Here is a 19,085-nt window from a genome sequence, read left to right as displayed (position 1 = left end):
GTAAGCATTTCATTGGACGGTGTATACCATGTGTATCCTGTACATACCACTAATACAACTTAAACATGAATCAGGGGAAGCGGTACTGATTAAGCAAGCAGCGTGTCGTCCTTTACATGAACTTCCTGAACTTATCCCTATAGGCTGTAGGTAAGTGGACTAACACAGCTTTGTGACATTCTGGTTCGAACCCAGTCAGTCACGAGCAAGATGAAATGGGGAGTGAAAAGGCTGTTCTCAGAAGAGGTATGACAGGGCTATTCAACTATATGCTTATGGAGGCCAAAGGGTTCTCCTCTTGTGGCATCAAGAGAATGTTGCTATATCTCTCATTTTGAGAAATGCTATTGCAGCCAGAGAAAGAGAGTGTGCGAGAGAGAAAAACAAGTGCATGAGAACAAGAGGGAATGGATCGTTACTGGTGTTCTAGCCGAGACATTTGATGCCTCTAACTCAATTACTAGACTTTCACTGCTGGCCAATCTCATCCCAAACTTTTAGCCAGATTGCTATTGATCCTAGTGTGGGCAGAGGAATGGAGAGGTGTAGAGGCTGTGTACTGGGGCTGGGTTTGGGGGGGAGGGAATGATTGAGAGGATGCAGAGGGCCCTCTGTGACCCATTCCCTGGCCGAGAGGGTAACGTAATACCCGTGGCCTGGCAGCTGGATGGTTTTTCGGGACACATGAGCCTCTGGGTACTCTGTTCAGCCTGAGGTCACTGCCTGTTACTGGAACTAGAGGAAGAGAAGAGGAGAGGACCACACCTGCTCTTTTTCACACTCACTTTTTATTCCTCACCCGCTTCTCGCTTTTCCTCTGCTGTTCATTACGGTTTTTATTTTTGCCCTTCCTGTTTTACTCCCTGTCTCCCACTGCATCCTCTTACTGTCTCTCACCTCTCTGTTTTACTCCCTGTCTCCCACTGCATCCTCTTACTGTCTCTCACCTCTCTGTTTTGCTCCCTGTCTCCTACTGCATCCTCTTACTGTCTCTCACCTCTCTGTTTTACTCCCTGTCTCCTACTGCATCCTCTTACTGTCTCTCACCTCTCTGTTTTGCTCCCTGTCTCCCACTGCATCCTCTTACTGTCTCTCACCTCTCTGTTTTACTCCCTGTCTCCCACTGCATCCTCTTACTGTCTCTCACCTCTCTGTTTTACTCCCTGTCTCCTACTGCATCCTCTTACTGTCTCTCACCTCTCTGTTTTGCTCCCTGTCTCCCACTGCATCCTCTTACTGTCTCTCACCTCTCTGTTTTACTCCCTGTCTCCCACTGCATCCTCTTACTGTCTCTCACCTCTCTGTTTTACTCCCTGTCTCCCACTGCATCCTCTTACTGTCTCTCACCTCTCTGTTTTACTCCCTGTCTCCCACTGCATCCTCTTATTGTCTCTCACCTCTGTTTTACTCCCTGTCTCCCACTGCATCCTCTTACTGTCTCTCACCTCTCTGTTTTACTCCCTGTCTCCCACTGCATCCTCTTACTGTCTCTCACCTCTCTGTTTTACTCCCTGTCTCCTACTGCATCCTCTTACTGTCTCTCACCTCTCTGTTTTGCTCCCTGTCTCCCACTGCTTCCTCTTACTGTCTCTCACCTCTCTGTTTTACTCCCTGTCTCCCACTGCGTCCTCTTACTGTCTCTCACCTCTTTGTTTTACTCCCTGTCTCCCACTGCATCCTCTTACTGTCTCTCACCTCTCTGTTTTACTCCCTGTCTCCCACTGCATCCTCTTACTGTCTCTCACCTCTCTGTTTTACTCCCTGTCTCCCACTGCATCCTCTTACTGTCTCTCACCTCTCTGTTTTACTCCCTGTCTCCCACTGCATCCTCTTACTGTCTCTCACCTCTCTGTTTTACTCCCTGTCTCCCACTGCATCCTCTTACTGTCTCTCACCTCTCTGTTTTACTCCCTGTCTCCCACTGCATCCTCTTATTGTCTCTCACCTCTGTTTTACTCCCTGTCTCCCACTGCATCCTCTTACTGTCTCTCACATCTCTGTTTTACTCCCTGTCTCCCACTGCATCCTCTTACTGTCTCTCACCTCTCTGTTTTACTCCCTGTCTCCTACTGCATCCTCTTACTGTCTCTCACCTCTCTGTTTTGCTCCCTGTCTCCCACTGCATCCTCTTACTGTCTCTCACCTCTCTGTTTTACTCCCTGTCTCCTACTGCATCCTCTTACTGTCTCTCACCTCTCTGTTTTACTCCCTGTCTCCTACTGCATCCTCTTACTGTCTCTCACCTCTCTGTTTTACTCCCTGTCTCCCACTGCATCCTCTTACTGTCTCTCACCTCTCTGTTTTACTCCCTGTCTCCCACTGCATCCTCTTACTGTCTCTCACCTCTCTGTTTTACTCCCTGTCTCCCACTGCATCCTCTTACTGTCTCTCACCTCTCTGTTTTACTCCCTGTCTCCCACTGCATCCTCTTACTGTCTCTCACCTCTCTGTTTTACTCCCTGTCTCCCACTGCATCCTCTTACTGTCTCTCACCTCTCTGTTTTACTCCCTGTCTCCCACTGCATCCTCTTACTGTCTCTCACCTCTCTGTTTTGCTCCCTGTCTCCCACTGCATCCTCTTACTGTCTCTCACCTCTCTGTTTTACTCCCTGTCTCCCACTGCATCCTCTTACTGTCTCTCACCTCTCTGTTTTACTCCCTGTCTCCCACTGCATCCTCTTACTGTCTCTCACCTCTCTGTTTTACTCCCTCTCTCCCACTGCTTCCTCTTACTGTCTCTCACCTCTCTGTTTTACTCCCTGTCTCCTACTGCATCCTCTTACTGTCTCTCACCTCTGTTTTACTCCCTGTCTCCCACTGTATCCTCTTACTGTCTCTCACCTCTGTTTTTCTCTCCACCCCTCTCTCTTTTTCCATCCTCCTCACACTTCTCTCTCTGCCACATCTCTCCTTTTTTTGCTTACTCAATCCATCTTTTCTCATCTCCCTTTTGTCTATTATTTTCCCTCCCTCTCCTGGTACATTCGAGAGAGAGATGGAGAGAGAGAGAGAGACTATCAGGGTTTGTGTCCTGAGTGTGGAGTCGGTTAAGTCCCCTCAGCACTAACTTTACCATCACTCCTCCTCAGGGCTCTGTCTCAGGGGATCCACACAAACAAATCGCCTTCATTGCAGTATCCACACCCCTCTCATTTTCTCCATTCTGCTATGGCAACATCAATATGAAAGAAGTAGCCTAGTTGTGTTTTAATTTGTAAAGCACAATGACTAAAATGGCACTGAAGCGCACTACTCCAAGGCTGTTATCCCAGACTCTGTCTAATTGACTGACCTGTAAAGTCTCATCAGGTTACAGACCCATTAACAGAGGTAGCCTGTAGTCTCAGGACCAGGTGGTCTCTCAGCCAAATTTTATAACCAATGTTGGTTACAAAATGATTGCATCTGAGCTTCTAGAGTGTGCGGCTCTCCTTTTTTATCTTTTAAGAGCAGCCATTTAGCATGCTGATGAGTCTGGCCTGATGGAACAAATCCTGGAGGGAGGGCAAGACGGTCTCTCTACCTCAGAAGGAGAGCTTCCAAAGTGCCTCAGCCAGTCGATACCAACCCAGCCAGGGGGCCCTTTTTGGCTGAGAGTAGAATAGTCAGTTAGGCAGTGTGAGTGTAGCCTCTCTCTCTTCAGGCACAGCAGTGAGGAAATTGTCCTGGCAAACGGTGTCTGAGAAGCTGTTAAATAATTTACTGTAGCGAACTACTTTTAACTGTGAGAACAGGCCTGAATGTTCCACTCCTGCACTGCCAGTGAGGTAGTTTGTGTACTTTGCATTGGTCCTGTCTCTGGAGGAGGTAGTGGTGGGAGAGAAGCTGTGTCTCTCAGCTGAAAGGAGGTGGTTGGTTGTTTGGCAGGGTTTGACTGCTTCTGCAGGAGGTTGTCAGAAAATAGATGATCTAGGTGGAGTTCATGCAAGGCCCTCAAAGTTAATGGTCACACATCTGGGTACTTTATTTGATCATTTACCCAAATGTGAGATGGTTACATGTGTTACCTTCCTTTACTTGTCTAGTTAAATAAAAACCACTGACCAGCTTGTTTTTATCAGTAAAATATCATGCCAAAAGCTATCAAAAAAAACACCATCAGTAACGAAGCTGACAGAATTTCAGAGCAGGGTGATACGGTTTAGAGCATATGTTTTGATTGGAGGTGAAACAACACAACTCTTCCCCAGAAGCTCCCCTCACTGGCCAAGCTCATTGCAGATGATGTGCAACTTAAATGTGGAAGTTGTTCAATAATTCAGCAGCCAGCGGCTGGGCTGGTCTGTGTGCCTCTCCACAACCCAGCCCCATCTCTCTAGACCTAGCCTCAGCCGTATCACCCCAGCCCCATCTCTCTAGACCTAGCCTCAGCCGTATCACCCCAGCCCCATCTCTCTAGACCTAGCCTCAGCCGTATCACCCCAGCCCCATCTCTCTAGACCTAGCCTCAGCCGTATCACCCCAGCCCCATCTCTCTAGACCTAGCCTCAGCCGTATCACCCCAGCCCCATCTCTCTAGACCTAGCCTCAGCCGTATCACCCCAGCCCCATCTCTCTAGACCTAGCCTCAGCCGTATCACCCCAGCCCCATCTCTCTAGACCTAGCCTCAGCCCCATCTCTCTAGACCTAGCCTCAGCCGTATCACCCCAGCCCCATCTCTCTAGACCTAGCCTCAGCCGTATCACCCCAGCCCCATGCAGCCCCATCCCAAGCCAGCCAGTACCAGAAAGATAATGCTTTACTTAAGATTTGAACAGGCCTGCAGAGCCCAGGCCCAGGCTAGATTAAAAATTTAAATAAGAGCGAATGAGCGAGGGGAGGAAGAAAATAGCATTTACCGCCACTGGGCAAGTTTGCAAGCTTTTGTGAGTGTCAGAGAATTAGCCAACAACCCAGTTGGTTTTTCACTCCCTGGTTTAGAGAGCTAAATAGATTGTTTTGTAAATGTGTGTATACTCTGCATGTCTGCGTCATTGACATAGTGTAGAGAAGTGTGGTTGACATGCGCTGTGCTGGTGTTATTACTCCCTTGAGGCTCTGTAGCAGTGATTGAAACCCCTGAGGCTCTGTAGCAGTGATTGAAACCCCTGAGGCTCTGTAGCAGTGATTGAAACACCCGAGGCTCTGTAGCAGTGATTGAAACCCCCGAGGCTCTGTAGCAGTGATTGAAACCCCCGAGGCTCTGTAGCAGTGATTGAAACCCCCGAGGCTCTGTAGCAGTGATTGAAACCCCCGAGGCTCTGTAGCAGTGATTGAAACCCCGAGGCTCTGTAGCAGTGATTGAAACCCCGAGGCTCTGTAGCAGTGATTGAAACCCCGAGGCTCTGTAGCAGTGATTGAAACCCCGAGGCTCTGTAGCAGTGATTGAAACCCCGAGGCTCTGTAGCAGTGATTGAAACCCCTAGGCTCTGTAGCAGTGATTGAAACCCCGAGGCTCTGTAGCAGTGATTGAAACCCCCGAGGCTCTGTAGCAGTGATTGAAACCCCCGAGGCTCTGTAGCAGTGATTGAAACCCCCGAGGCTCTGTAGCAGTGATTGAAACTCCCGAGGCTCTGTAGCAGTGATTGAAACCCCCGAGGCTCTGTAGCAGTGATTGAAACCCCCGAGGCTCTGTAGCAGTGATTGAAACCCCCGAGGCTCTGTAGCAGTGATTGAAACCCCGAGGCTCTGTAGCAGTGATTGAAACCCCGAGGCTCTGTAGCAGTGATTGAAACCCCGAGGCTCTGTAGCAGTGATTGAAACCCCCGAGGCTCTGTAGCAGTGATTGAAACCCCCGAGGCTATGTAGCAGTGATTGAAACCCCCGAGGCTCTGTAGCAGTGATTGAAACCCCCGAGGCTCTGTAGCAGTGATTGAAACCCCCGAAGCTCTGTAGCAGTGATTGAAACCCCTGAGGCTCTGTAGCAGTGATTGAAACCCCTGAGGCTCTGTAGCACACCATAGAGAGAGGCTGGGCTATTCATTTGTACACAGACACACACACAGGGAGGGAGGGGGGGGTAGATAAGAGGTGGGACACAGTGTACAATCACTGTTATTGTGTTGACGGGCGAAGATTTGAACAATGGGTTTGATCCAAATGGGACGGTGACATGCTGCATTCCGTGAGGTGTGATCTGAGTGGTTTAGTGTATGTTGTTCATTTTTGGTGGCGCTGAGGAGATTTGTGTAAATGTTGATGGACAAGGGATTTCAATTCAATTAGCCTAAATTACATTAATTGGTGGCATGGGGCACACTACCAGAGGTCCTTATTTACCCCCACACACACACACACACACACGCGGAGTAGAGGAGGGGGGTGAGCTTTATCACCAAAGACCTGCCGACTGGATTACGGCACAAAATCCTGTCAATCAGTCATTAATAAAGGTGGATAAGGAGGATCAGCTTCCCTGAGGGACTCTGCCAAGGAAACTGACTGACCTCTACACATCTGACCTCACAGACAAATATTTGGCCTGATAGATGGAGAGACAAGGGATACAGAGGAATTTGCGTGACTGGATGCATTTGAAAACCCAAATGAAGTGACATTAAACTGACATTTTTTGTTGTTATTAATTGGGACACTGATTACACAGGAATCAGTATTTGATTCTAACCCACATTTTTTAGCAGTTGTGTGTCTTTCTCCCCTGAGGTTTCTCTGACCCAGCTGCTCTTTGCATAGTGCATGGATAAAGTCGGTCATGCCGTTATTCAGCCAATCGGTCCAGTGGGTCCTAACATAGCCATTGATTTGTGGGAAGCCTCCAACCTGCCACACAGATTAATATTTAATATTATAAATATTGAAACTTACCCCCTGGGGCAGTTTTACTGGAGCAGAAACACAAGCACGTCTCACCATGTCACCCCTCCTCCTCCCATCCTTTCAACCCCAGGGCTTCAGATGAAAGTGAGCTAGAGGACACAGCACATAAGCCCTGTTGGAATGCTTAGAAAAATGTGTCCTTTGTTCTTACCCTGCTTTGAGTAATGACTGATCTAACGGAACTGAGTGGGTGATGGATCGATTGCCACATTTGCTTCAATTCCTTCCATGTTGCTTCAATGAGGTCAGATCAGTGATCAACATGAGGATCTATGGAAAGTAGAACGTGAAGGAAGGAAGGTGTGTTCAAACAGATGTCTTATTTAAGATAAGCTTCTAGATGAGGACAGTTATCCCATCCTTCTGTAAACAGCCTCCCAGTCTACCTCCGTCTATGGAGCCTGAAGGTTGGCCCGACTTCTACCCCAATTCAAATTGTCCATCATAGACCGTACGTTCTTATCTGTTTCTGGCTAGGTCCCATATTGACCGTAGAAGGTTGTGTTGTTATCCCAGGTTGTCTCCTGTTCCGTAAGGGGTCTGGGTGTCCTTCAGGTTGTGACTCCAGCTCTAGTTCCTCAGAGCCCCTCTCCCTGCAGCCTTATCCAGGCCAATCAGCCAAATCCTTGCTGATGACACCACGGTTGTAGGCCTTATAACCAATAACGACAAGTCAGCCTATAGGGAAGAGGTAAGTGAACTGGCATTGTGGTGCCAGGACAACAACCTCTCCCTCAACATCAGCAAAACAAAGGAGTTTATGGTTGACTTCAGGAAGCAGAGGAGGGAATACTCCGATCCACATCAACGGGACTGCAGTAGAGCATTTTTAAGTTCCTTGGCATCCACATCACAGATGACTTGAGATGGACCAACAACACCACCACTCTTGTCAAGGGGGCACAACAGCGCCTCTACTTCATAAGGCGCCTGAAGAAATTTGGCATGCCACACCGGGTCCTCTCCAAATACTACCACTGCACCATCGAGAGCATCCTGACGAGTTGCAGTACATCACTGGAGCTGTGTTCCCACCCATCCAGGGCATCTACTTGAAACAGTGCCTGATGAAGTCCTGCAGCATCATGAAGGACCCCCACACACTCCAGCCACAAGCTGTTTTAATTTTTTAATTTAATTTTTTTAATTGACCCTTAATTTAACTAGGCAAGTCCATTAACACATTTTTATTTTGCAATGACGACCTATGGGTCGCCCTATGGGACTCCCGATCACGGATCACGGCCGGTTGTGATACAGCCTGGGATCAAACCAGGGTCTGTAGTGACACCTCTAGAACTGAGATGCAGTGCCTTAGACTGCTGCGCCACACTTTCTCTCTCTCACACACACCACAACTGCTGCTACCAGACATTTTATTCCCCCTTCCCTGAAATGTGTAAATATTGGTCTCTAAATTCTTTCTTCCTGTATTCTACTGATGCTGAAATGTTTAATCCATTCTATTGAGCCATTTACTTTATGTTCGTATTCTTCTCTTTTCTTATTTCTTATTGTTGTTGCATTGTCCAGTAGGAGCCTACAGGTAAGCATTTCATTGGACAGAGTATGCTATACCACGTGTATCCTGTACATACGACAAATACAACTTGAAATCCCCCCCCTTCATGCACTTTTCATTAGATAATCCACTTATTGCTCCAACCCTTCAATACCGCCCCAGCACTCCCAGCACGGACCAGCTACTTACATATCCTCCCATATTGTAGTCTGTCGTCTCCTGCTACACTCAATCTTTATTGGTATGTCTCCGTCTTACAGGCAAGATAGTCTGTTGATGGTTCAATATGTACATCTTTTTCAGAACGGCCTTGCTAACAACGTCATGTATCTCAATCTCCCCTTCGACAAGCAGTTTAATTGCCTGGTATTGCTTTGTTTTCATACAAAATAACCATCCAATCTTCTAAGATTCTTCCTCCCTAACATCTCCATGGATGTGTTGGGAAGCTGTTGTAATGCCAGAGGGTTTATATCTAGTAAGGTGCTTATCTAGTACTCTTATCTACTTCTCTTCATACCCTTCATGTGCCCTGCCACTCTCACCCCCTCCCTCCTCTATTTCTTTGTTCCCTCTCTTGCACTATTTCCCTGCCTCACTCACTCTCTCTATCTTCCCACACATTCTTCAATCTCTCAATTGGTCCCTCTTTCTTTACTTCCTCCTTTGCCTTCTCTGTTTTTCCTACCACCTGTGTCTGCAATATCTGTCTTTCCTTCATTCCCTCCCTCTTTCCCATCTCTCCTTTTATAACCACCTCCTCTCTCTCCTCTCCCATTCTGTCTCCCATCTCTCCTTTTATAACCACCTCCTCTCTCTCCTCTCCCATTCTGTATCCCATCTCTCCTTTTATAACCACCTCCTCTCTCCTCTCCCATTCTGTCTCCCATCTCTCCTTTTATAACCACCTCCTCTCTCTCCTCTCCCATTCTGTCTCCCATCTCTCCTTTTATAACCACCTCCTCTCTCTCCTCTCCCATTCTGTCTCCCATCTCTCCTTTTATAACCACCTCCTATCTCCTCTCCCATTCTGTCTCCCATCTCTCCTTTTATAACCACCTCCTCTCTCTCCTCTCCCATTCTGTCTCCCATCTCTCCTTTTATAACCACCTCCTCTCCCATTCTGTCTCCCATCTCTCCTTTTATAACCACCTCCTCTCTCTCCTCTCCCATTCTGTCTCCCATCTCTCCTTTTATAACCACCTCCTCTCCCATTCTGTCTCCCATCTCTCCTTTTATAACCACCTCCTCTCTCTCCTCTCCCATTCTGTCTCCCATCTCTCCTTTTATAACCACCTCCTCTCTCTCCTCTCCCATTCTGTCTCCCATCTCTCCTTTTATAACCACCTCCTCTCCCATTCTGTCTCCCATCTCTCCTTTTATAACCACCTCCTCTCTCTCTTCTCCCATTCTGTCTCTTCCCCCGCATTGTTCCTCTCCCATCTCTTGGGTCATTCAACACCACTCCACTTTGAGTAGGTTCTTAATATACATAGGAAAACTAAATTGTAAGCAATTCTCTCTATCTCGCCCTCCCTCTATCTCCAGTATGCGTCAGCCGGATGCCTGCTGTCCCTCCACCACAGTGAGAAGCCTGATCACGAGGAGGTGTGTGAGTTCCGTCCCTACACCTGCCCGTGCCCCGGGGCCTCCTGCAAGTGGCAGGGCTCCCTGGAGGCCGTCATGCCCCACCTGATGCACGCCCACAAGTCCATCACCACCCTGCAGGGAGAGGACATCGTCTTCCTGGCCACAGACATCAACCTGCCGGGGGCCGTGGACTGGGTCATGATGCAGTCCTGCTTCGGCCACCACTTCATGCTGGTCCTGGAGAAGCAAGAGAAGTACGAGGGCCACCAGCAGTTCTTTGCTGTGGTGCTGCTCATCGGAACGAGGAAGCAGGCCGAGAACTTCGCCTACCGCCTGGAGCTCAACGGGAACCGGCGGCGCCTCACCTGGGAGGCCACGCCCCGCTCCATCCACGACGGCGTGGCGGCCGCCATCATGAACAGCGACTGTCTGGTGTTTGACACGTCCATCGCTCACCTGTTCGCCGACAACGGCAACCTGGGGATCAACGTTACCATCTCCATGTGCTGAGCGGCTCAGATGTGGAAACACAGACCCACAGGCTTCTCTCGTTCTCAGACTTACACATGCGGTGGGCAGAAACTGGTGCACAGTGACTGACTGCTGTGCTGTACCTGCCTCCTGTGTGATGCAGTAGACTGTGTGTGAGAGGATCGGTGGGATATGGAGAGGATGTGTGTGTTTTGCTGCTTGAGGCTCGTTGGCTCCCCATAATGCTTGAATGGAGACTGGGCTGTAGAGTAGTTTCAGGGTGTTTGCCTGTCCTCTCATTGTGTGTGCTGGAGACAGTGTACAGTAACCTACATGCGGTGGGCTTTTGATGACTAATGCTCTACCCGCCCCCAGGACCCCTCCCACCCCACTCACCCCTACCTCCTCTTCTGCCCAGCCAACCAGTGCCAGGCAAGAAGGACACTGCCAGTGTAAGAAAGGGCGGTCAGTCAATTGGCTGCCACACAGCGGTATTCAGAGAACCTCCACTTCATCCGTGAATAGCCCCTGCAGATGCCGCTTCCTATCCTCACAGCGAATTAAGTTTCAGTAAGTTGGTCAGTGGACCAATCAGGCCTCAGACGCATATGGGCAGAGTCGGGACCTGAGAGTGACCAATGTGCTGCCTCGGTCTGGGTTAGTGTGAGCTAAGCCGGGGTTGTTCATGCGCTCCTAAAGGACTGCACTGACTACTAACCAACTCCTTACTTTTCAGAACCGCAGAACTCAACCGTTTTCATAATTAGGCTGTCAATTATAACCCTAACCCTGGTGTGTATAATACATACTGGTGATAGGTCCTGATCTGGGTCCTGATCTGATTGGAAGTAAAAGACTGCATGTATGTCCGCCATGTAGAATAAAGACACTGATCAGGTGTTTTGGTTGTAGGCTCTCGTCATAATGCATCATAAAGGTTGCATAATGCCATCGTAAGCATGGTATCAAACCTGTCATAAGCACTTTTTGGTGAAACCCCAGGGCCTAGTTATTCACATGGATTCTGTATTAGAATACAAACAACAAAGGCACATTACTTCTCCAAAGTCACACGCTCTGTTGCATAAAACTCTGATAGATTGAAGGTTAGCTTGTTTGTTAACAATGAAGTCCTTTTCTTTGGTAAGGTCAGTTGTCATACAATTTCATGAATGAAAAACAGGTGTCATGTCATATTTAAGATGGCATTATGTTTGTTTTGACACAGAAATCATATTTGTAGTGTGCGAGCCAGTACCATTACTGTTATGATTGTGTGTTTTTGTTTCTCTGCAGCCACTCCTCACCAACAGAGATGAGCAGCATGGCGGAGGCACGCGTTTTCTTATTTGTTCCTCTGTATGTCTCGTGAAACCGTTTGTTCTGCAGAACCTGGTTTATCTTCGGTTCTTCTACGCTCTGATTGACATACTGTAATATGGGGGTAGTTTTGACTCTTCCCCTCTGGTCAGTCAACCCACCACAGCCTTACTTTTGTACGTAACCTAACTAGCACTCCCAAGTTGGGAAGGCGTCTGTGAGGATGACGAAGTTAGACTCACTCAGACCCACCCTCAGTGTCTTCAACGGACTCTCGGTTTTTGTGGACTTTGGGGCAAAGTCCCATGGCATTGTGGGTAGAAATGGGAATTCCATAGTACTCCAGCCATGTACCTCGCCTTCACCTGGCGTCATAGTAACCAAGCAACCAAAAACCCACCTTTTCATAAAGTACCTCTGATGACATTGATCACAGACATGTCTGTAACCCAACAGAGTCCCCTCCTGCTCCCAGAGACACTGCAGTATACCCCAAATCACCCTCTGCTGATCACCTCTGCTCCGTCTTATAAGTATTTGTAATATGTAAATGTTGGATGACCATATATTTTCTAAAAGCTGATAGGAGATTCTGTGTTCGGTTGATCTGAGATGTTTGTGTCCACGGTTACTCAAACTGTTGTACATAGGTTTTGAGGTGATTTTCAGAGCTGTTGTAACTACCTGCTATCCTATTTTATTCTAGTGGTCAGTGTCCCTGCCTTACCCACTGAGTGGACAGACATTTCTGCCAACACACTCTCCTTTGGGCAGCACAGCTCTGCAATTGCTATGGCTGATCTGTAATATCGACAAAAAATGCAAACTGTGATGCTCACCTTTTTGTAACATGGGCTTGAAGCCTTTAATGCTGCATCAGTTATCATGAGCCAGAGAGAACTGTGTGGATTTCATTAATTAATTGTTTATGGGGCAATGTGAGATCAAATCAATGAAAACTAAGAGTCAGTGTCCACAAAATTAGATTTCATGGTGCATTTGTTTCCACTGAAAACATCTTTAGGTCCAGATTTCTGCAGTTATGTTTTGGGGAGGCAGGTAGCCTAGTGGTTAGAGCTTTGGGCGCTCGAATCCCGAGCTGACGAGGTAAAAAAAAAAATCTGTCGTTCTGCCCATGATCAAGGCAGTTAACACACTGTTCCCCGGTAGGCCGTCATTGTAAATAAGAATTTGTTCTTAACTGACTTGCCTAGTTAAATAAAATAAAAATTCTGGGCCCCTGTCCATCCACGAAAACAAAAATGGTCCCGTGGCTGAAGATCCCTGACCTTGGCTGTCATTATGTAGGCTATAAAAAACATGTCTAACTAGAACTCTTCATCTGCTTAAGTGTTGTCCACTTACATCATACGGAACAAAACATTGTACGTCAGAACATTGAACAGAAACACATTCCCATCCAGCTGTAAATCGCCTAGAATCATTCTACAAACCAGAAAAGTACACACATTCTTTATGTACCTCGGGAAATACAACCCATGTCTTGTACATTCATAGGACACATGACGTCATAGACATCTTTTGTACAGCCAGACCTAATACTTATTTTCTCCCAAGTTTAGCCGAATCCTATCCTGGGATGTTTCTATAACAGCTGTATGGGTGCAATTTCTTTACTTAATTTCAATTGGGTCCCTAACAAGTATTTTCTTTGGGACACACACACACGTTTTCCTCTCCTGTCCATCCCAGCCTGGCCTCTGTTAATCTGGGGCCCGGGTGAAGGCAGCGGTTGACCTCTGACCAGTCTGACAAGTGAAGCTCAGACCCAAAAGTCATTGAAAAAAGGTTGAATATATCACATCACCTAGGTAACTAACAGCATTGACGAGCTATCCATGCAGCCAGACAACGGGGCGACCAAAATCCCAGTTATTTGAGTGGCTTGTCTGCCTGGCCCCCCACTGGAAGAGGATAAGGGTTAACTTCTCATCCTCTAATATCTCTATACCCCAGTTGGGGTTTTTCATTGGAGCCCCGGTGTGATGAGATTAATAGAACTGATGACATTTACGGTGTTTCGCATGCCAACTATCGACAGGTTCCTTCACACACTTAACCTCTTGGTGGAATTAAAACATTTCCTTAATGGCAGGATGTGCTTTACCTCTTATGTTTTGACAAAATGTTAATTTATTCTTGATATATATATATCTATGCTTTGTTCTGTCTTAGATGATTAACTATGTTGTGTTTTAAACATCATTCAGCGATACAGATGAATTGCAGTTAAAATCCTGTTGAGCAGGTATGAGCTAGTGATCATGTAAATACGATCTTTCTTTGGTCTGAATTATTCCTTTTCCCCCCAAAGTATCTTGTTTGCCTTTGGTTCTTCACTGAATTACAAATTGTAATGTTTTGGACAGTCTCTTTTCACCCAAAATCACCTATTTTTGGAGCCAAGAGGAAGCTCCTATCTTGCGTTACCCATATTACTATGTGTCTCTGTATCACTTGAAATCCAATTTAAAAATAAAATGTTATTTATAAGGCTTGTTAGAAACAAAATCTCTTTGTAAAAAAACACTTCATTTTATTTACAACAGTAAATCATTGTCTGATTTAAGCATTGTACAGCCGTTTAAGGGTCAAATTTCATTTGAAATCCAGTTCCGATTGAACTGTGCTGCTGTTGTGGAAACAGGCCATGTTCTCATGACTCAAGTCGTCATCCACTGTTTGGCTCAGTCTCCACATAACAGAGAATATGGAATCAACAGGCTTGATATGGCGGCTTATGACAAATACTAACAAAACAACCAATCATATTAGTTCCATGGTCCCAGTTCCTGCTGACTTTCTATAGTGAAGGAAAGAATAAGATTTCACTCAGTCCAGTTGTCTTGACTACAATCAAGGCACTAATGTTACCATCTCCTTTGGTCTCTCTCCCGACTGTGTTCTTTGTGCTTACTTGACCTGTCTCTTTCTCTCTCTCTGTTCCTGTCTTTCTCCCTGTCCCAGTCCCTCGCTCTGTTCCTCTCATTGTCCCTCTCTCTTTCTCCCTCCCTAGTTCTGTCCCTTTCTTGGTTTTCTCTCTCCTTCCTGCCTGTCCTCTTGCTCTCCAACTGCAGTCCTCCATCTCTCCTCTTCTCATCCTCCCTGGGCTTCTCTCGCTCTCCTTCCCTCTCCCCATGGCGATTTCGGAACCCTCTGTCCACCTGCCTGTGTGTGTTCTGTGGCTCTGCCCCAGGCCCTGGTCTCTCTTCCCTGGCCCCCAGCCACTCCTCTGGCGCCCCCCGCTGGCTGTACTTGTCATAGCCCAGGTCCTCCTCCTCTTGCTTCACCCTCACTGCCAGGGCAGGCCTAGGGGGAGAGACAGAGTGAGTCTGGGCTAGCTTCTCCCTCTGCTTCCTATCCTCCTTCAGAGCCTTCTCCTTTTTCTTCTTCTTCTCTTTCTTGTCTGGGTTGGAGATTAAAGAAAATATGGAGGGTCAGGTAAGAGGATATGAACATGACACACACTGAAAGCCAAGTTATCCTCCACTACTCGGGTGTCCTCGTGTCCTTGCAATTATACTGAACAAAACTATAAACGCAACATGTAAGTGTTGGTTTCATGAGATGAAATAAGATACCAGACATTTTCCATAAACACTAAAAGCATCTCTCTCCTGTTAGTGAGCATTTCTCCTTTGCCAAGATAATCCATCCACCTGACAGGTGTTGCATATCAAGAAGCTGATTAAACAGCATGATCATTAAAAAGGTGCATCTTGTGCTGGGGACAATAAAAGGCCACTAAAATGTGCAGTTTTGTCTCAACACAATGCTACAGATGTCTCAAGTTGAGTCAGCATGCAATTGGCATGCTGACTGCAGGTATGTCCAGCTGTGCTGTTGCCAGAGAACTAAATGTTCACTTCTCTACCATAAGCCACCTCCAACGTCATTTTAGAGAATTTGGCAGTGCTTCCAACCAGCCTCACAACCGCAGACCACGTGTAACCACGCCAGCCCAGGACCTCCACATCCAGCCTGAGACAAGCTACCCAGACAGCTGATGAAACTGTGGTTTTGCACAACTGAAGAATTACTCCACAAACGGTCAAACAGTCTCAGGGAAGCTCATCTGCGTGCTTGTCATTCTCACCAGGGTCTTGATCTGACTGCAGTTCTGTGTCGTAACCCACTTCAGTGGGCAAATGCTCACCTTCGATGGTTACTGGCACGCTGGAGGAGTGTGCTCTTCACGGATGAATTCCGGTTTCAACTGTGCTGGGCAGATGGCAGACCACCTGTATGGCGTTGTGTGGGTAAGCGGTTTGCTGATGTCAACATTGTGAACAGAGTGCCCCATGGTGGAGATGGGGTTATAGTATGGGCAGGCATAAGATGAGGACAATGAACACAATTGGATTTTAGCGATGGCAATTTGAATGCAGAGATACCGTGACGAGATCCTGAGGCTCACTGTCGTGTCATTCATCCGCCACTAGATACTGACTGGTTTTCTGATCCCGCCCCTACCTTTCTTAAAAAGGTATCTGTGACCAATAGATGCATATCTGTATTCCCAGTTATGTGAAATCTGTAGATTAGGGCCTAATGAATTTATTTCAATCGAATGATTTCCTTATATGAACTATAACTCAGTAAAATCTTTGAAATTGTTGCGTTCATATTTTTGTTCAGTGTTCATTCTACTTTGCCGAAAGTTCTTGCATTTCAAATCCCCAGTCTAATGAGGCTAACACAAGCAGCAGACCTGGACCTCCATTAGTCTCGTCTCACCTTTCTTGGGCTTCTTCGCGGGTACGGCGTACTGCTCCTCTTCTTCGGACTCGGAGGATGAAGGGTCAGGTAGTTTGGGGGCACAGCCCTCCTCCCTCAGGCGCTTGGTGATATCATCCATGTCCTCATTGTCTTTGGGAGGGCGGTAGTTCAGCACATGGTCCACTCGGATGGTCCGCCCCTTTATCTAGATACCGACAGAGAGCGAGACACAGACCACAACACAATGAGAGTCATTTACGTCTTTTGCATCGTCTAACCTTCATTTATACACGTCTACTGGTTTAGTCTCAATCTCTCTTGTTCTCTCCTTCTCAGCTGTGAGTGATTGCCATTCTTTACCTTCATCCCATTTAAGTTATCCACAGCCAGGATGGTGCTCCTCTGGTCCTCGTAGCAGATGAAGCAGAAGCCTTTGGATTTACCTGTCTTCTTATCACGCACTAGGTTGATGTTGGCCATCTCTCCATACCTGCAGACAGACATGAAGCAGGAACACACCTAATCTAATGCAAAGAACACTTCATTTATTCAGAATGGGGAAGGTTAAGAGGGAATAGGGGAAGATAAGCATGGAAAGACATGTAATTGTATAGACAAAAACAGACAGACAATGGAGAAAGGACAGTGAGTGGAGAGATTGGAGGAAGGGGTGTATGTATGGGACTCACTGAGAGAAGACACAGACGATGTCACCTTCCGTCAGCTCATATGGAAACCCACCTGCAGGTTAAAACAGAGGCACTGAAGTTAGAAACAGGCTTATAACTGCTGGTGAGATGGACTAGAGAGCAAGCCACTGACTGAATACAATTTAAAAAACACTACTTTGATGCCACCAACTGGTCAGCTGACAGTACACCTTAAACATGGCTGTAATAGCAGGGTTCGGATCAATCCTATTCAATCGCAGGGGTGTCTTTGACACAGCCTCTTACCGATGAAAATCCAGGCGCTATCCTTATACTCAGAGTGCCATGACACATTTTCCTTCACCCCCAATGAGGCCTCTCTCTCATTCAGCTCATTGATCAGTTTCACCTTGGTTAGGGGACTGCAGGACACAAGAGAGATGGAGAAGGACGAAAGGATAGAGTTTAACTTGCAATAGAATGCAGAATATGATCTCTGCTGATCCTGTCTTTGCTTTTTTCTTAACCCCCCATGGGGTCGTCTCATGAGGAACTACAGACCATAATATATTTAAGTAATAAGGCACGAGGGGGTGTGGTATATGGCCAATATACCACAGCTAAGAGCTGTTCTTGCGGAGTATACCACAACCCCAAGAGGAGCCTTATAAATGTTTTGCCATACCCGTGGTATAAGGTCTGATACATCACGGCTGTCAGTCAATCAGCATCCAGGGCTCGAACCACCCAGTTATATATAGTAGTGTGTACTCATTTAACGTTAACATTATTGTCATTAGTAACATTATAACCTAGCTAGCAAGCTAACGTTAGCCATGTTGACTGATGTTGCAGTACACGTTAGCTGGCTAGCTAGACCTCTTCACATGACCACCCCATTACACCTCAGTGGGTAACTAGATAATCATTACAGCCGATACAAAATGTAAAACACATAATCGGTCACTTATACTCACTTCATTATGAAGTTATCATGAACGCAAACACGATGCTAACTTTAAAATGGAGCCCCCCCTGACCAACATCAGTTTCCGGCGCGGCATACTACGTACAGGGGTTTGTGGGAGGTGTAGTTCAAAGGCATGCTCTCTTGTTCTCAGTATTGAACAACTTTTATTATAGAAATCGTACAAACAAGTCCCACAGAACAACTGCATTTCAATATTCAATTCAATTATTCAATTCCAATGGTATTTTGTGATTAAGCAAAAGCTCTCTTCAATGCCACTGCATTGGCCTAAACACTGACTTTTATTATCTATTTTCTATATGAAATCTACTTTTATAGCACCATCATTCCTCATATCACAAAGTGTAATTTTATTGGCTAGTTGTAAAATATGAACTTATTTATCCTAAAAATAAGTGTTTATATGACAAGGAAGTGCTCATGAATGAATAATCAATCATCCAAGCATTCTATCATTTATTTTGAATAGCAACCACTCAAACAATAATATTCTACCTACCTCATATCAAGGTTTTATCATATATTTCCACTATGGTAATTTATGAAAAAATTATAAAGCAATTCTAAACTGACATTATGAGTTAATCCTTTGTAGGAAGTATTGGCAATAAAACACATTTACCATGTACCTCCCTAGTGGAGGTAGTAATACACACTACTTTCCCAAGAAATTAAATACTTTGTCAATTTTTTAAATATATAATCCCTGACTGATCAGGGAACAACCATTTGTACACACAAAAGCGGTTCCCCTTCAAAACACCTACACACCTCTCAGACACACATAGACAGTGACGTTGATGGGAATGCAGAGAGGGACAAAGTGCATACTTGGCAGAGATAATATCAATTAGGTTAGTGGAGGAAATAGAGCAAAAAAAGCAAATAAGCCCATCTGTTCCATGGTTTAGGTTCCATGATGTCTCCACATCCATTATCTCACTCTGTTATTTTTTCCCCATTTGATTGATTTTGTCAGTTAGT

General features: G+C 46.3%; 2 protein-coding genes across 3 annotated transcripts in view; one reads left to right on the top strand and one right to left on the bottom strand.

The window, feature by feature from the left end:
- Positions 1-14,236, top strand: part of LOC115135846 (E3 ubiquitin-protein ligase Siah2-like) — a 48,968-nt gene extending 34,732 nt beyond the window's left edge. For both annotated transcript variants that reach the window (XM_029670978.2, XM_029670979.2), the window contains exon 2: positions 9,888-14,236. In XM_029670978.2, coding sequence (XP_029526838.1) covers positions 9,888-10,439 — 552 coding nt within the window. In that variant the 3' untranslated portion in view covers positions 10,440-14,236. The remainder of the gene's footprint in view (positions 1-9,887) is intronic.
- Positions 14,237-14,252: 16 nt separating this feature from the next.
- Positions 14,253-18,176, bottom strand: LOC115135845 (RNA-binding motif protein, X-linked 2-like). The gene is made up of 6 exons (XM_029670974.2): positions 18,088-18,176; positions 17,417-17,532; positions 17,150-17,201; positions 16,821-16,950; positions 16,479-16,665; positions 14,253-15,147 (listed from the first exon to the last, which is right to left on the bottom strand). The coding sequence occupies exons 1-6, from the start codon at positions 18,090-18,092 to the stop codon at positions 14,612-14,614; spliced, it is 1,026 nt and encodes a 341-aa protein (XP_029526834.1). The 5' UTR covers positions 18,093-18,176; the 3' UTR covers positions 14,253-14,611.
- Positions 18,177-19,085: the final 909 nt, after the last annotated feature.

The sequence above is a fragment of the Oncorhynchus nerka genome, linkage group LG10 (genome assembly GCF_034236695.1).
Source record: "Oncorhynchus nerka isolate Pitt River linkage group LG10, Oner_Uvic_2.0, whole genome shotgun sequence".
Classification (NCBI taxonomy): domain Eukaryota; kingdom Metazoa; phylum Chordata; class Actinopteri; order Salmoniformes; family Salmonidae; genus Oncorhynchus; species Oncorhynchus nerka.
The sequence above is the reverse complement of the archived record's forward strand: the minus strand, read 5'-3'. Positions and strand labels throughout refer to the sequence as shown.

What these genes read in the sequence shown, in the direction of transcription:
- LOC115135845 (XM_029670974.2), bottom strand. An exon ending in TAGCGCCTGGATTTTCATCG is followed by an intron (nt 17,202 to 17,416) that starts GTAAGAGGCTGT and finishes TTTAACCTGCAG; the next exon opens with GTGGGTTTCCATATGAGCTG. An exon ending in CGCGAAGAAGCCCAAGAAAG is followed by an intron (nt 15,148 to 16,478) that starts GTGAGACGAGAC and finishes TCTCCAACCCAG; the next exon opens with ACAAGAAAGAGAAGAAGAAG.